The 16,810-nt window shown below is 39.4% G+C and overlaps 1 protein-coding gene across 4 annotated transcripts in view; it reads right to left on the bottom strand.

Annotated features, from left to right (window-relative positions):
* Positions 1–16,810, bottom strand: part of MYO16 (myosin XVI) — a 438,909-nt gene that overhangs the window by 84,131 nt on the left and 337,968 nt on the right. For all 4 annotated transcript variants that reach the window (XM_064143768.1, XM_064143767.1, XM_064143769.1 and 1 more), the window contains 4 exons: positions 16,681–16,756; positions 12,916–13,091; positions 9,177–9,257; positions 8,703–8,908 (listed from right to left, as the gene is read on the bottom strand). In XM_064143768.1, the coding sequence (XP_063999838.1) occupies positions 8,703–8,908; positions 9,177–9,257; positions 12,916–13,091; positions 16,681–16,756 (539 nt within the window). The remainder of the gene's footprint in view (positions 1–8,702; positions 8,909–9,176; positions 9,258–12,915; positions 13,092–16,680; positions 16,757–16,810) is intronic.

Raw genomic sequence — 16,810 nt, forward strand, 5'->3', positions numbered from 1 at the left:
AATCTCTACTTCCATGACATTCAGAGCATCCCTAATATATAAGGCCAGTCTTCCACCCCTTCTTCCTCTCCTGTCTCTCCTGAAGAGTCTGTAGCCATTGATTACAGCATTCCAGTTGTGTGTCATCCCACCATGTTTCTATGATGGTGACAACATTGTAGTTTTCCTCTTGTACCAAGGGTAGTAATTATTTTATTTTCCACTGCTTGAACACATGGCCTTTGCCTTCTTAAACTGCCTTTACCTCAATCCATTGATTTTCCCAATTTTTGTTTTTCCACTTATTTCCCCTGCTAGAGGAAGAACGCGTGAGCAGCTATATAGGGCTGACCTTTCCATTGGGGTTAACTCATGACATGTCTTTATAGAATGCAATTATTACAAAAAATGACAAAGACATAGGCATTTTAAAACTCACAAGTAAAAACCTTTGTGGAAGACCTTCATTCATCGTAAGAAACTAGTGATTACCATGTTTACAAATTTAGGTATAAGGTAACCTCAAACCTAGTTGCTTCAAAATACTCAAAAATCATTAGTCAGAAATATCACAGAATCTCTTAGATTGGAAAAGACCTTCAAGATCATCACGTCCAATCATTAGTTTCACACTGACAAGTCCTTGACTAAACCAAATCCCTCAGCACAGCACCTCAACACCAGGAATTGCTATGGTCGGGAAGGACCACCAGGATCATCCAGTCCAACCTTCATCCCAGCATCCTTAATCACTAGACCATAGCCTCAAGCAGCACATCCACTCTCCTTTTAAACACCTCCAGGGATGGCGACTCCACTGCCTCCCTGGGCAGCCCTCTCCAGTACCTGACCACCTGCTCAGTAAAGAGCTTCACTTCCCTCTGTGTCTGAAGCAACAAACTACACAACATCAAGACTGACATCAGGTACAAACTGATACCATTATGTCTACTATAATGGAATACTGTGTTCTAACACTGGCCAGATTATATCTTGCTCTTATTGCAAGAATTTAAGGTATCATAGCACATACTAAAGCAGTGCTCTGTATGAAGACTGATGATATTACTGTACAGCAAACAATAAAGTTAAAAGGGCCAGTGTGGTGATCTATTACTTTGCAATCTACTTAGGGCACCATTCTCACTAATGGCCCTCCTGCATTACTCATGAGACTCTGAAATGTTTTGATGCACTTTTTAAATTCACAAATTATCTGTAATAAAATATTAGAACTTCCCTGTTTTCTAGAGGGAAAAAAGGGAGTGAGGAAAGACAGAGAGATAAAAAAGTAAACGCCAAAAACCTTCTGGACAAAGGAAGTTCATATACACAATGACGAGTCTCACACAAGATACATGAACATTAACACATTTAACACAAAGTTATAGCTTTGCTTCTAAGTCAGGGCAGTGGCACAAACAATGTCATGAGGAGTTTTTCAATTTGCAGCCCAAATTGTAAGCATGGGTAAAGTAGCCTCAAATACCCTTTTCCTTGGATATGGAATCTAGGAACTGTCAGCATATAACTCTTTCCAGAATTTAACGTTTTGATATCCTAGCACAAAAGAGGTTAATTTCATCCAAGATAGACTTTAGTATAAGTGTAGTAATTTGGTAGGGTTTTGGCATTTTGGGGCAAGGGTAAAAAAGTATTGTCATGTGCTCTATGACTGTGCTAGTTTGAAACTAGCTAGAGTGTTTTGGTGAGAAGAACTAGATTACAGGCTGTGAAACAATGGTGATGTCTACTTCACACATAGGCTTGCTGAGATGTGTAAGAACAAGAGTATAAACACAGATAAGGAATTCATCACTCAGGCACTTCCTGGGCTCTGGGCTGCATTTCTTTAACTTCACCCTCTGTCTCTCTGATAATTTCACTTGCTTCCTAATTCCCCTGGCCAACCCTCCATTCTTCCTTGGGGCACAAGGAAACGTCTAGGGTAAGGTTGAGGGGTGGGAGAAGGTGGAAGGGCAGTGGGGAGCCCCTCCTGGGGACTCAGGTTTCTGGGAGGGCTGTTATGTTTCTGTCTTACCTTTTAGCTTGTATATCTCTGTATATAACTGTATATACTGTAAATATCTGCTTGTATATTGAGCTAAGCTGTAAATATTAAGCTTCATTCAATTGCCAGAGCAGGCTGAGTCTAGTCTGGGTGATTTCCAAAGTGTGCGGGGAAGGGTGGGGTAACACCCAAACCACCACAACAGAGTAAAGCACAGAGCAGAGTTCAGCAACTTGGTGGATCCATTAAAGAAGAAAGAGAGAGGGAAAATGAATTTTAATCTCTACCCCAATGAACAAAACACTAATGGTAGACATGTGTTTGTAAAGGCGTATGGTATCAAAGTACAACTGTTCAGAATGAGTGAAATAGAGCATCCTGCTGCCTCGTTTTCACCTGAACACCTTGAACAGCTGTATGCTTGTACGTCACCGATCAAGAAATCTATGCTCACCTTGTTACTGGGTCCTTGATCGCTATCATTATTTTTAAAAATTTATATCCCAAATGGCTTTTAGATGTCTTCCTTGAGCAGCAAGTGAGGTGAATGACAGGGAAGTCAGCCAGAAGCCATTTTATTAATTGATGCAAAGAGATTAGGTTCTAGGTATTAGGATTGTAAAGCCAGGCTCTGTGCCCCAGAGATTTTCTGAATCCTTACTGCTCTACACTGGTCATTGTGATGGTTTGGGTGTTCTCTGCCCCTCCACACTTTGGAAATCACCCAGACTAGACTCAGCCAGCTCTGGAAATTGAATGAAGCTTGTATTTAGAGCTGGCACAATATACAAGCAGATATTTACAATATATACAGTTATAGACAGAAATATACAAGGTAAAAAGGAATACAGTAACACAACTCCCCTTCCAGAAACGTGAGTCCCCAGGAGGGGCTCTCAACCACCCCTTCACCTTCACCCTACCCCTCTCAACCTTACCCCAGTCCCAAGGAAGAATGGAGATGCAGACAGGGGGTTAGGAAGCAAGTGGATTAGTGAAAAAAAAAAAAAAAAAAAAGAGGGTGAGGTTAGAGAGTAAGATGCAGCTCAGAGCTTGCCAGCAGCAGAAGTAATTATCTGTGTTTTTATTTCTTGTTCTTACACATCCCAGCTAGCCTATGAGGGAAGTAGACATCACCACTGTTTTCCTTTCACAGCCTGTAATCTAGTTCTTCTCACCAAAACACTCTAGCTAGTTTCAAACTAGCACAGTCATAGAGCACATGACAATACTTTTTTACCCTTGCCCCAAAATACCAAAACCCTACCAAATTACTACACTTATACTAAAGTCTATCTTGGATGAAATTAACCTCTTTTGTGCTAGGATATCAAAACGTTAAATTCTGGAAAGAGTTATATGCTGACAGTTCCTAGATTCCATATCCAAGGAAAAGGGTATTTGAGGCTACTTTACCCATGCTTACAATTTGGGCTGCAAATTGAAAATTTTGAACTCTTCACAACATTGTTTGTGCCACTGCCCTGACTTAGAAGCAAAGCTATAAACTTCAAAATTTAGCCCATTGAGAACAATCCTGAAAATATGAATGCAAAATATATGGGCAAGCTTTTCCAGATGCCTAAAATGCACGTAACTTCAAAGCATTCTGTTTCAAAGTTAAGGTAAAAAAAAGATTTCTGTTTCTCTGCTTAAAGAGCTTTAGAAGTTGAGCCAACACTGCAGGCACATTCAGCAGAAACACTGCAGCTAGAGTTGGCAAGTATGATGAAATCACATATATAAATTCATAGTTATATTGATGCTGCCTATTTTTACAACATCTAATAGCATCTGACTTTATTAATTCTCATTTTTATTATATATTCATTGACAGTAACTGCCACAGCTTCCACTTAAGAACCAAAGTTTCCACAAGGTTTCTCTTCTGATCAGTGGACTTAGGTGATCAAGGAGTTCATCTAGCAGCTGTCAAGTTTTACTCTGATAGTACAGAAGCAGAATCAGCAATTCCAAAGAGGACAGCATTAGAAATAATGATCAATCTCTGTCCAGCAAGCAGTGCTCTTGCAAAATATGACCTTTCCTTAGCTGCTGTCTGTCTTTAGTTCAAATATGACTCAAATACAAGCTAGTGATCTGTCATATTAATCCCTAACGAGATAGTCAGAGACATGTATTCAAATTCTGACAATTAGCAAAGCAATAGTACTGTCTGTATTACTGATGGAATACTCAGGTTTCCTGATACTCCATCTTTTCATCCTTCACCACAAAGGCTCAAACACTTTTTATTAGCCAGTTAAAAAAAATACTTTTAAAATAATTTTTTTTTTTTTTAAAAAACTCTAACAATATTACCTAAAAATATCAGTTTGGCAGTGAAGAAAATAAATCAGAAGTGAGAAGTCGATCAATTCCAGGTCTGTAAGCACATATGGAAATGCAACAAAATAATTTCTCATTCCAGTCAATGAGTAGCAGGATAAGACCAGAATTTGGTTGGACAAGTAACAAAGCAAACTGAGTTCGTAAGGTTATTCATTATCTGTTTTCCAAAACCATCCTGTCCAGTCACTGAGGAAACACAGAGATGTAGTACAAGTGATAGTTTGTCAGAAGACTTTTGAAAAGGTAGATCATAATCTCTGAATTCAGTAATTCTTTACATTTCCTCACCTGCAGTCTATTGACTAAAAAAACACAGCATTAAGAACTGTTGGTACTTTTGAACTGCAATCTAATCATAAAATCATAGAATCAGCCAAGTTGGAAGAGACCTCCAAGATCATCCAGTCCAACCTAGCACCCAGCCCTATCCAGTCAACTAGACCGTGGCACTAAAGACCATGGCACTAAGTGCCTCATCCAGGCTTTGCTTGAACACCTCCAGGGACAGTGACTCCACCACCTCCCTGGGCAGCCCATTCCAATGCCAATCACTCTCTCTGGGAAGAACTTCCTCCTAACATCCAGCCTAGACTTCCCCCGGCACAACTTGAGACTCTGTCCCCTTGTTCTCTTGCCTGGCAGAAGAGACCAACCCCCACCTGGCTACAACCTCCCTTCAGGTACTTGTAGACAGCAATGAGGTCACCCCTGAGCCTCCTCTTCTCCAGGCTAAACAACCCCAGCTCCCTCAGCCTCTCCTCAAAGGGTTTGTGTTCCAGGCCTAATATTATCATTTCTGCTGAAAAGTGGTGTAGTTTTCAGCCAGTAACAGAACAAACAGTCACACACTTGCACTACATGGAAATTTAAAGAATTACCTAAGTACACTGAACGTGAGCATGAGGATTGGTGAGTAAAGAATTCACATATTCTATTGTTCGAAGTAAGATAAGCCTTGGTCTGTCTGACAGGAATGGCCCCCGTGAAAAACCTTACTATGCTGACAAATGGTTTCTTTCAATATCAACAGACCAAGATCTTTGTGTTCCCATTTATGCACAAATCCAAAAATCAGCAGTGTGAAGAGATGTATGCAGTGATTAATGACAAATTCTGAGTAAATTCAACATATATTCACAGGGAATATTAGAAAACTGACAGAGTTTTCATTCACACTGTGCTAATCCCACCACTGTTTAATTAATTTTATGGATACTAATATTAGGACCTAATACAAATAGGTAAAAAGACAGAGGCTCATCTGCAAAGAACCCATAGAGATTATTTAGTGTGGAGGAAAAGGGATAAGATGGACAGAAATAAAATGGGAACACTTAAAAATAATAGCAGAAATGCTTGTGGCATCATATTGTTGTATTTTGTCATTCTTGTTCTACTGCAAATAAATAGTTATTGTGAGGCACCAGATCTCACAGGATCACAGGATATTAGGGGTTGGAAGGGACTCAAGGAGATAATCAAGTCCAATACCCCTGCCAGGGAAGAGACCACACAATCTAGGACAGGTCACAGAGGAATGCATCCAGACAGGCCTCAAAAGTCTCCAGGGAAGAAGACTCCACAATCTCCCTGGGGAGCCTGTTCCAGTGCTCTGTGACCCTTACAGTAAAGAAGTTCCTCCATGTGTTGAGGTGGAACCTCTTGTGCTACAACATACACCCACTGCTCCTTGTCCTACCCCAGGGAGCAAGTGAGCTGAGCCTGTCCCTCCACTCCTGACCAGTACTCAGGTGTTTATAAACATTTATCAAATCCCCTCTAAGTCTTCTCTTCTCCAGACTAAAAAGCCCCAGGTCCCTCAGCCTCTCCTCATAAGACATACCCTCCAGTCCCCTTATCATCCTTGTAGTCCTCCACCGGACCCTCTTCAGCAGATCCTCGTCCTTCTTAAACTGAGGAGCTCAAAACTGCACACAGTATTCAAGATGAGGTCTCACCAGGGCAGAGTAGAGCAGAAGGAGAACCTCCCTTCATCTGCTGGACACACTCTTCCTAACACACCCCAGGATCCCATTGGCCTTGGCCACAAGGGCACATTGCTGTGCCATAGCAAATTTATTATCCACCAGGACTCCCAGGTCCCTCTCCATAGGGCTGCTCTCATATTTTATTTATCTTTGGGACATACTTGAAGGAGTGAAATTATATTTGCATCTTCAAACCTATTTTAGTTATTTTTTTAAAAACAAAGTTTCCCCCCAAAACACAACATACTGAACTCATGCCTGCATGCCTGGAGTGAGCATGCATGGTTCCTTGCTATTGAAGCCAACCGAATAAAATGATCTTTGAGAGCAGCCATCTCCATCCACACTGCCTGCCAGGAATGCATAGTCCTAGGTCTGTGCAAAACCCCCATCTGTGTCTGGGAATTATAATGAGAAAAGCTGGGAGGCGAGGATCAAATCTCTGCCAAGAACCAATGTAAGGATTTAATAGCAGAAAATGTTGTGGGTTTGTGCTCATGTAATAGTCACTCAAAATGTCTGATTCAGCAACACAGAGATGGCTAAACAGAGATTGTCCCTACCACTTCTAAATATAAAACCAAACTGATTTCCCTTATCTCCCCTTACCTGCATCTTCGCCTCAACCAGCCTACAATCCTGGATTCATGCTGCAGGATGAATATTGTGGTAGCACAGAGATGACTGACTTTTAAACATGTGGGATTATAAAATCCTGCACTGGCACTTCTGAATAATTATTGCCAAAGAGAATATGATCCTGTCCAAGCAGTAATTTAACATCTGCGTAGGCAGCTTCTAGAAACCTTCTAAACTGAAAGCTCAGATGTGTGTAAGCAGCTGATATCTCCATGTTTTTCAGAAGATAATACATATGCCAGGTCAAAATTACTTAATGTATCAGACAAGAATCATAGAATCAACGAGGTTGGAAGAGACCTTCAAAATCATCCAGTCCAACCTACCCCCCAGCCCTATCCAGTCAACTACACCATGGCACCAAGTGCCTCATCCAGGCTTTTCTTGAACACATACAGGGATGGTGACTCCACCACATCCCTGGGCGGCCCATTCCTATGGCAAATCACTCTCTCTGTGAAGAACTTCCTCCTAACATCCAGCCTATACTTCCTCCAGCACAGCTTGAGACAATTTGAGAACACACAGAGAGGAGGAAATTGTGTTGAATGCATGAGGCTGTTAACTGAACATCTCTTAAAGAGGGTAGTGCTTTTTGCTGAAACATTTGAGAATGTAAGTAAATGAGCTAAACCTCAAAATATAACTGGGGATGGGGCAAAAGAGTTTACCTTCAGTAAGAAGCAGTGACCTATTTCTTTTCGTCTTTCCACATTAATTCAAAATCCCACTCATTTCTAACAGCAACAATAAAAATGGAGTTGTGGTAATAACTTCTCATCACGTAGAAACAAATCCTAGCATAGGAAATACAAATACTGTACCTATGACACCTACACCAATATACTTGAAAAATTAGACTATTTTTTCTTCTGCTTTTTAATTCTCTGAAGGCAACATGAAATATTTTCTATTTGATAAATATCACATCAATATCACAAATTATTAAAAGTAAGTACTTATTGGTGTTGATTTTTTTGTTTTGGGCTTTTGTTTGTCTGTGATGGTGGAGTTTTTTAATGGAATATATTTTCCTGATGTTCTTCATGAAGCTATTTCCACAAAATTCATGATTCATTCAACTAAAAAAATAACAAGCCTGGATTCATTCCTGGCAGACATTGATTTTTGTCTCTGAAGAAATTTTGAAAGACTAATCAGCAAAACAATACTGCAAGCACTGTACGGACATGATGTTGAGGTGCTGGAACGTGTCCAAAAAAGGGCAACAAAGCTGGTGAGGGGCCTGAAACACAAACCCTATGAGGAGAGGCTGAGGGAGCTGGGGTTGTTTAGCCTGGAGAAGAGGAGGCTCAGGGGTGACCTCATTGCTGTCTACAACTACCTGAAGGGAGGTTGTAGTCAGGTGGGGGGTGGTGTCTTCTCCCAGGCAACCAACAATAGAACAAGAGGACAAAGTCTCAAGTTGTGCCGGGGGAAGCATAGGCTGGATGTTAGGAGGAAGTTCTTGCCAGAGAGAGTGACTGGCATTGGAATGGGCTGCCCAGGAAGGTGGTGGAGTCACCATCTCTGGAGGTGTTAACGCGGAGACTGGCTGAGGCACTTGGTGCCATGGTCTAGTTGCCTGGCTAGGGCTGGGTGCTAGGTTGGGCTGGATGATCTTGGAGGTCTCTTCCAAGCTGGTTAATTCTATGAGATTCTGTAAGATTCTGTGACAGAAGGCTTTGTATTGTAGGTAAGAAAATGTTTTATGAAACTTAGAAAGAATTTACCTTGACGAGAAGTCTGTGAAAGAGAGACGTATTGGATATCCATGCCGTATGATTTTGACCATCTCTAGGACACCAATATATTGCAGTTGTGCAGACACATAAAAATTGTCAAAAGTATCTGGCAACTTGGAGTTGTTGGGCTTTATACAATGAACAGTATGTGATGTGCAGTTCTGCAGCTTCCCTATAATATCTGTGAGTGATTTCTGCAGAGAAAAAGAAATCAGTTATCAGTTACTATTGTGCTTCAAAGGCAATTGCTCAACATTTATCCTCTTCCTAACTTAGTAAAATAATTTTCTCAAGAGGTTTGATCTGGCCATGAAGGTGGCTTTCTGAAGCACATGATTATTGTTTATTCAATTTGTAGAGACTAACCTTGCTCTTCAAATGTTTTGGTCTAAATTAAAAAAAAGGCAACAACAACCAACCAAAGAAACCAAACCAGATCTTACACAGAAGGTGTCCACTAACCCTGAGCTGTACTGCCACAGTAGTTGGGCCCCCTCGTTCGAGTCTCTGAAGAAATGAGGATGTTCCTTTCTTCTTCAGCAGCTGTGGGAGGGACAGAAGCACATACACACAATACCTTTATCTCAAGATGGGCAGTAAACCTTCACTTACATTGTTAAATGATTTACCAACAGAGTTAAAACCCAACACAAATAGTATGTTACAGACAATGATTTGCGTTGCAGAAAGAACTGCGAAAGTAGGTAAATATGCTCAAGCATCCACAGAGCCTTAACTGGCAAGAAAGTTGTGATTACAGAAGAAGATGCATACCATTGGAATGATAAAATACTTTTTCCAGATAACTGGGCAAAGCAATGTTATCTGGAACTCTACTGCAGAAGCAAGAGTTGTGCAGTTAGTATCAAATACAGTTGGCCTATATGTAGCATAATTCTTTGAAAAGGTTCCTTATGGCAAGTACTTAAAGTGAGTAAATGGAAACACAGATCATTAAAAAAATCTTGCAGGCAAAATAATAGTATTGATATTTTAAAATCCCTTGTCTCTTCTTCCTGCACACGTGCACGTAGTCAAGCTTATTTTCTTTCTTTCTACACTCATTTTCACCTATTATAGACAAAAATTACTAATAACTTCATATCTCATTAAAACCAATGTTATCCTATACATCAGAGGTAGAAGTAGGGAATACTTTTCTTTTACTATGCTACTTCCTTTCTTTCAGGATAAAATGGTAATAACCATGCTAAAAGTGGTCCCAGAAATTAGGGGATTTTGTTCAACTTTCTAAGGAAGGCTGGCAAAATTATTGCATTGCAAGATTTACCCAAGCTCTTGGATTCAAACTTCCCTATCAGTGACAGCCTTTTCACCTCTGACTTCACCACTGCCTTTCTCCAGTATACTCACCCCATGAAAATCTCTTTCTATCAAGTCAGCATGTTCTGGCCTACTCCTGATTTTTTTTCAGTTGCATCCAAAATTAAGTGTGCATTTCCTCAGTGTACTCAGCCTGCTCAAGCCAAATTCCATTAGAAATACTGCGGTGCAAGCAATTCTTTACTCAGTAAGCTAACATTTGAAGGTCTTTTTTTTCATGTCAAATATCACTTACTAGGATGCAGTAAGATTTTAAAGGCAAATCCATCCCCAACTTCAAAACAGAAAAGTAAAAGAGACCAGCTTGCTTTAACTCTTCACATAAAAAGAACCACTAGTGTGCCAATGACACTTCTCACTTAAAGTTTACAAAATGATTGAGGTATCACTAAAATAAGACTTTTTTCCACTTGATAGGTAGTGCACTGACCCCTTGCTCCCAACAGATTAAGTCACTAGTTTAAGACCAATTCCTGAATACGTGGAAGAGGCAGGAACAATAATTTGGATGCTACAGTTCCTGTCTGCTGTCCTGTGTTGCATTAATTCTTCCCACGGGTACAAAAGGAGGGAGAAAAAAAGAAAAGGAACAAGGCAAAGACAAAAACAAACAAACGACAACAATCAGCAAACAAAAAATAATTGAAACTCTCCAAAAGGAACAAGGCAGAAACAAAAAACAACAACAACAACAACAAAAATCAATTAGAACTCTCCAAACTTGGGTAACTTCAGTATGGGCTGAGGGAAAATACATCATCATCAACGCAGAACATCCCTATTATCCTCTAACATACACCTTTACAATAGAAAATCTTGGACTTCTAAGCTACAGGGAAAAAAAAGAACAAGTATGTAGCTTTATAATCTCTGTTAAGAAGCTAAGTTTCCTCCTCTTTATTGTCATTACCCTCAGGATAGACTGATAAAAAGGCAGTGGTTATCATTTTCCAGCATATGATCATTTTAATTCCAAGCTGATAAGAAAAAAACCCTTACATTGCATTTCCAATCACAATAACAATGAAATAACAAACCCAGCATTATTCCAGCATACTGCAGTGCAACTTCAAGGTTGTACTGGAAAAGGAATAAAACGATTTGGGACAACATAATTATAGATGTGGGCTTCATCCAAAAAATATTTAAAGTACTTACCTACTTCCAGCTCCTGATTCAGGTACCTATTCTGAGTAACTAGTTTCATTTTTGCAACTGGAACAGCTTAGATACCTAAAGTTCTGCTACTGCCCTGCAGTGTAGAATTGTCTCTTGTTCAAATTAGACCAATTTAGCATCTACAAACTAAGTGGTGCTCTCTCTCACCTGCACAGCTCGTCCCAAAGCCTCCTTTTCAGAAGCCAAGCCATCCTTGTCTTTATGAGCAGGTGAAAGATAAAGTTCTTCCTACTTTCCATCTAATACCTAAAAGTTTAGAGCATTCTTACTGAATCTGGAATTTCTGATTAAATTTATCATGTTTCCCACAGGAATTCAAATGTTTTCTATCTTTCAAGAGAGTGACTTCAGAGTAAAAGCTATTCTGGATTGGTGAAAAGCCTCATCATTCCAGAGTTCCCAGCTGTGTGGTGTTTCCCTCAGTTTTGATCAGGCTTCTAACTTAGATATGCATTTCATACTTCCTTCTATGTATGGAACTAGGATATTTTTCACAGTCTTAGGAAGCTTACCATGGCAAGCTGCTGCTGTAGTGGAAAGGCACCAAAAGGCACATAGTGATGTTCCAGCTGTTTGCTAAGTATAGCCTTAAATCAACACCATTCACTGCAACTAAAGTTTTTCCACTGAGACTACTGACAGAACAGTAGACAGGAATTATGCTACTATCAGCTGGGAGGCTATAAGGAAAGTCCCATTGCTATTCTACAGATGTACTTGCATAAAGCATTTCACAAAGACACATGAGAGCAGGCTCCTTAATCTCATAACAGAATCAGTTTTATGCAGCTGTAAGCCAAAAATAGAGTTATAAGATTCAAGAAGCCTGGTGAGAAGCTGCTTGCTTCTCTTCTAGGAGGAGGAATTCCAAAGCTGCCAAGAATGGACTCAGCAAATCATGTTATTTCTCCTCAGAAGAGGGATGCTCCATAGGACACCAACAATAAACTTCTGATAGCCTCACAAGCTTATCTCCCTCTTTTGTTGCTTTTGTGAGGGGTTTCACTTTTTTTTTTTCTTTTAATGAAAAAAAGACAAGTTCAGAAATGAGGAGAATTTAATTTGACTTCTACTGGGAAAATTTACACACAAGTGAACATTTAAAGTAACAACATTTGCCAAAGTGTACAGGGCTCTTTGTACAAACCTACACGAACTATCTTTTGCAAGCTAGAAATCTTCTCAGGCTAATACCATAAAGACACTGGGATTTTATTTTTGTGCTTCCTGTGTCTTAATTTACTAAGTATTTATCACACAATCAACCAAGAAGACAAAACAGAAAGTGTTTCTATACAGCCAAAAAAAGTCAGTAATACTGCATCCAGTGGTAAGCCCTGGAACCACATCATGGAATCATTCAGGCTTATCTTTATAGATTCATAGAATGGTTTGGAAAGGATCTTTAGAGATGATATAGTCCAACCCCCTTACAGTGAGATCTTCTTGTCCAATGTTCTGTTCAAAGAATCCAAGCAAATGTTCTTGAACCATCGTTGTTAGTGTTAACAAATTACAACTTGTTAGTTCTATTACTTCAGTGCTGATGTCAAGTAGCAAACTATTTGAATAGTTTAATGACTACAAAGAATGAAACAGAGGAGGAGGAGCTTGCAGAAATTGTGAAGTAACTGAAACAATCTTCAAAGAGCAAGGAGGAGATTTGGTAAATTCTTACCTTGCTGAGCTCAATATATTTCTTTGCTTCTCCACTTGCACAGGCTACTGAAGTTTTTTTACTCAGCATAGATGCTTTACATCCTTTGATTTTAAGGGAATGATATGGAGGCACAAGTGATCCAGTTTGTGTCAGCTTGGACTGGAATAACTGATTGATGACTACATTTTCACTGGCTGGGAAAACAAGAAATTAATAGAGAAAGATAAAATATAAGTTAAAAAATCATAGATGTTTTATTTTAAAGTAAAAAGACAGACAGAATTAAATAAGGATACTTAAAGCAAGTGGCCAAACAAAGAAATAATTATATTAGTTATCAAAGAGCATTCCCTGTCTAAGGATATGAAACTTCAGTAACACTATTTTAAAATAAATTCAGGTCCTGTGATAAACAAAAGAGGGCAGAACACAAAGCCTTTCACACTCTGATCTGTCTAAACTTAATTACTTATGTGACTATCATCTCTGAACTTTGTTCCTTTACAGAATCAAAATTTATCCATCTGTTCAAGTAATATGAGAGACACATTCTGTGTAACAGTTACCAAACACGTAGTATTTAGAAGTTATCAAGGCACTTGACAGAAAATAAATTATGAACACTTGCTGCACCAAAAGAAACCAACCAAGCAACAAAAGAATTCTATAAAAGATAATATGGGGAGAGGTAGGGAAAAAAAAAAAAAGAGAAAAAAGGCAAGGTGCAAGACAGGAATGCAGCAAACTGCATTCACATTTCATAGAATCATGGAATCAACCAGGTTGGAAGAGACCTCCAAGATCACCCAGTCCAACCTAGCACCCAGCCCTGTCCAGTCAACTAGACCATGGCACTAAGTGCCTCATCCAGGCTTTTCTTCAACACCCCCTGGGATGGTGCCTCCACCACCTCCCTGGGCAGCCCATTCCAATGCCAATCACTCTCTCTGGCAACAACTTCCTCCTAACATCCAGCCTATATTTCCTCTGGCACAACTTGAGACTGTGTCCCCTTGTTCTGTTGCTGGTTGCCTGGGAGAAGAGACCAACCCCCACCTGGCTACAGCCTCCCTTCAGGTAGTTGTAGACAGCAATAAGGTCACCTCTGAGCCTCCTCTTCTGCAGGCTAAACAACCCCAGCTCCCTCAGCCTCTCCTCATAGGGTTTGTGTTGCAGGCCCTTCACCAGCCTTGTCGCCCTTTAGTACAGCAGGCAGAAATTCTGAGTTTGCTCTTTATTAGCCATCCAAACTTATAATGCTTAAATGCAACAGATTTGCTCCCTCTTCTGTGGTGATTACTATTTCTTGCTTAACATGAATAATAAATTAAAAAGAAGACAATAAAGCAGATCTTTGAAACTATTTCAGCACAATCAGTGGACATAGTAAGCTTCCATAGTTTGAAAATAAAGATAAATGTAGTAAGTAGCATTAGGAAAGGGATTAAAATTACATCCTTCAAATTCAAACAGATGAAACCTACATCAATAGTCTCTTCTGACTTGTATTTATGAGACAGGTGTGTTCCACATTATTAAGCCTATATGCAAATTATTTTAATGTTGTTAGCATATTACAAATATTTGATTAAGGAAGCTAAATGCAATGAAAATCAAGGGAAGTATGCACTTAAGGTATACATCTGCACACAACTTATAAAACTGATTCAAAAGGAGGTATGTCACCAAGAATCAAGAGGATTTAAACTAAGAGACTGAAAAAGAAGAAATGTAGGCCTCAAATGCTAGCAAATAATCTGCCCTTGGATTTTTTGCATTAATTATAACTGCCATCATTTGACTTAATTATATATGCATTGCCAGGGTATCCAATAATTTATACTCAGTCCGCTGTTTTTTCCCTGAGCACACAAAAAAGCAACGAAAGGGCAAAAAGAAGACCACATAAAGAGAACAGAAGAACATTTTCTCTCACAGAACATACTGGAAGTTGCCACATCTTCTAATACTAAGGCAAATTTTCATGTAAATTCTAAGCAGTGAGAATGGGAATGTCTCTAAAACTGCGATCAATAGGATTATATTCAGGATGATATTCGAGATCAATTTTTCCCATTTCTTTCTTCATCCCAAGTATACACCAATTGCCTTTAAAATGCCTCAATTGTGTTTCTAGAGAGTTCAGCTGATCTAATGATAAAATTGCTAAAAAGCAATGTGTTGTCACAGCGGGGGTGATTTGGAAGACAAATCTGACCTCCAAAAGGTCTCTAATTCTATGGAAATAAATCTAGGTATAAGACAGGTTATGTAAAAGATGCTGCAGGCTTTGGAAAAAAAAAGAAAACAACACTTCAGGATACACTTTTCCATGGGGAAAATGTTATAATTTACTGACAGGGTAAATGATAGAGGCTTTTAATAATCTAATTATGACTCAATTAATAAGATGGGATGCATTATTATTAGGCACAATTAGACAAGACGCACATGGAAAGTTATTTAGTTTTGTATTTCAGTGGACATTTGTATCTGTTCAATGAAAAACAAGAACACCCACAAGTTCCTGCTTCTGAAAAGGTAATTATATGGTGAAGTGCATCCCATTGCAGTCTCTGATTTTGGGAACTTTATTTTCTTTCCTTATTTTCTGAGATTTAATTTTGTTTTAACTCATATTCAATTTTTTTTTTTAGAAGTCAAGCTCATCTATCATGCTATCCATTTTTAATCTTAACATTGCATCACACAATGAACATACTTCATGTTCATGAATTCCAAAAAACTCCTAAATTGGAGCAAATTTCAAACAATCATAGAATCAAGCAGGTTGGAAGAGACCTCTAAGATCATCCAGTCCAACCTAGCACCCAGCCCTAGCCAATCAACTAGACCATGGCACTAAGTGCCTCATCCAGTCTCCATGTGAACACCTCCAGGGACAGTGACTCCACCACCTCCCTGGGCAGCCCATTCCAATGCCAATCACTCTCCCTGGCAAGAACTTCCTCCTAACATCCAGCCTAGAACTCCCCTGGCACAACTTGAGACTGTGTCCCCTTGTTCTGTTGCTGGTTGCCTGGGAGAAGACACCAACCCCACCTGGCTACAGCCTCCCTTCAGGTAGTTGTAGACAGCAACGAGGTAACCCCTAAGCCTCCTCTTCTCCTTCAAAAAGATAAGGGTGTGTGCTAGTTTGAGCCTAGCTAGAATGATTTGGTGAGAAGAACTAGATTACAGGCTGTGAAAGGAAAACAAGGCTGATGTCTACCTCGCTTACAGGCTTGCTGAGATGTATGAAAACAAAAATCAAAACATAGATAACATTCTTGTTCTGCTGGGGAGCTCCAGACTGCATTCTCTCTCTCTAGCCTCTCTGCCATTTCTTTAATTAATCCACTTTGCTTCCTACCCCCTGGCTGAACCTCCATTCTTCCCTGGGACTGGGGCAAGATTGAGAGGGGTAGTGGGAAGGTGAAGGGGCTGTTGGAAGCCCCTCCTGGGGACTAAGGTTTCTGGGAGAGGAGTTGCATTTCTGTATTACCTTTTACCTTGGATATTTCTGTATATAACTGTATATACTGTAAATATCTGCTTGTATATTGTGCTAAGCTGTAAATAATAAGATTCAGTCAATTTCCAGAGCCAGCTGAGTCTAGTCTGGGTGATTTCCAAAGTCCAAACCATCACAGGGTGATTTAACTTTTTTTTACTTAAGATAAAATAAATATAAAATTCTCTTAATACATAAATGAAAATCAGAGTCAAGTCATAATATCTTCACTTATAACAACAGCAGCAAGCACAATACCATTTACTTACTTTTCATTACAAATATCAGATTTTGTGAAAGGGAGTCTTTATTTTTTTCTATTGCATCACCAATGTCGTAAGTGACCTATAATAAAATATTGTGACATTGTTAGGAACAAACAATGCATCTTTTAAACAT

The sequence above is a fragment of the Pogoniulus pusillus genome, chromosome 5 (assembly GCF_015220805.1).
Source record: "Pogoniulus pusillus isolate bPogPus1 chromosome 5, bPogPus1.pri, whole genome shotgun sequence".
NCBI classification, from domain to species: Eukaryota; Metazoa; Chordata; class Aves; order Piciformes; family Lybiidae; genus Pogoniulus; species Pogoniulus pusillus.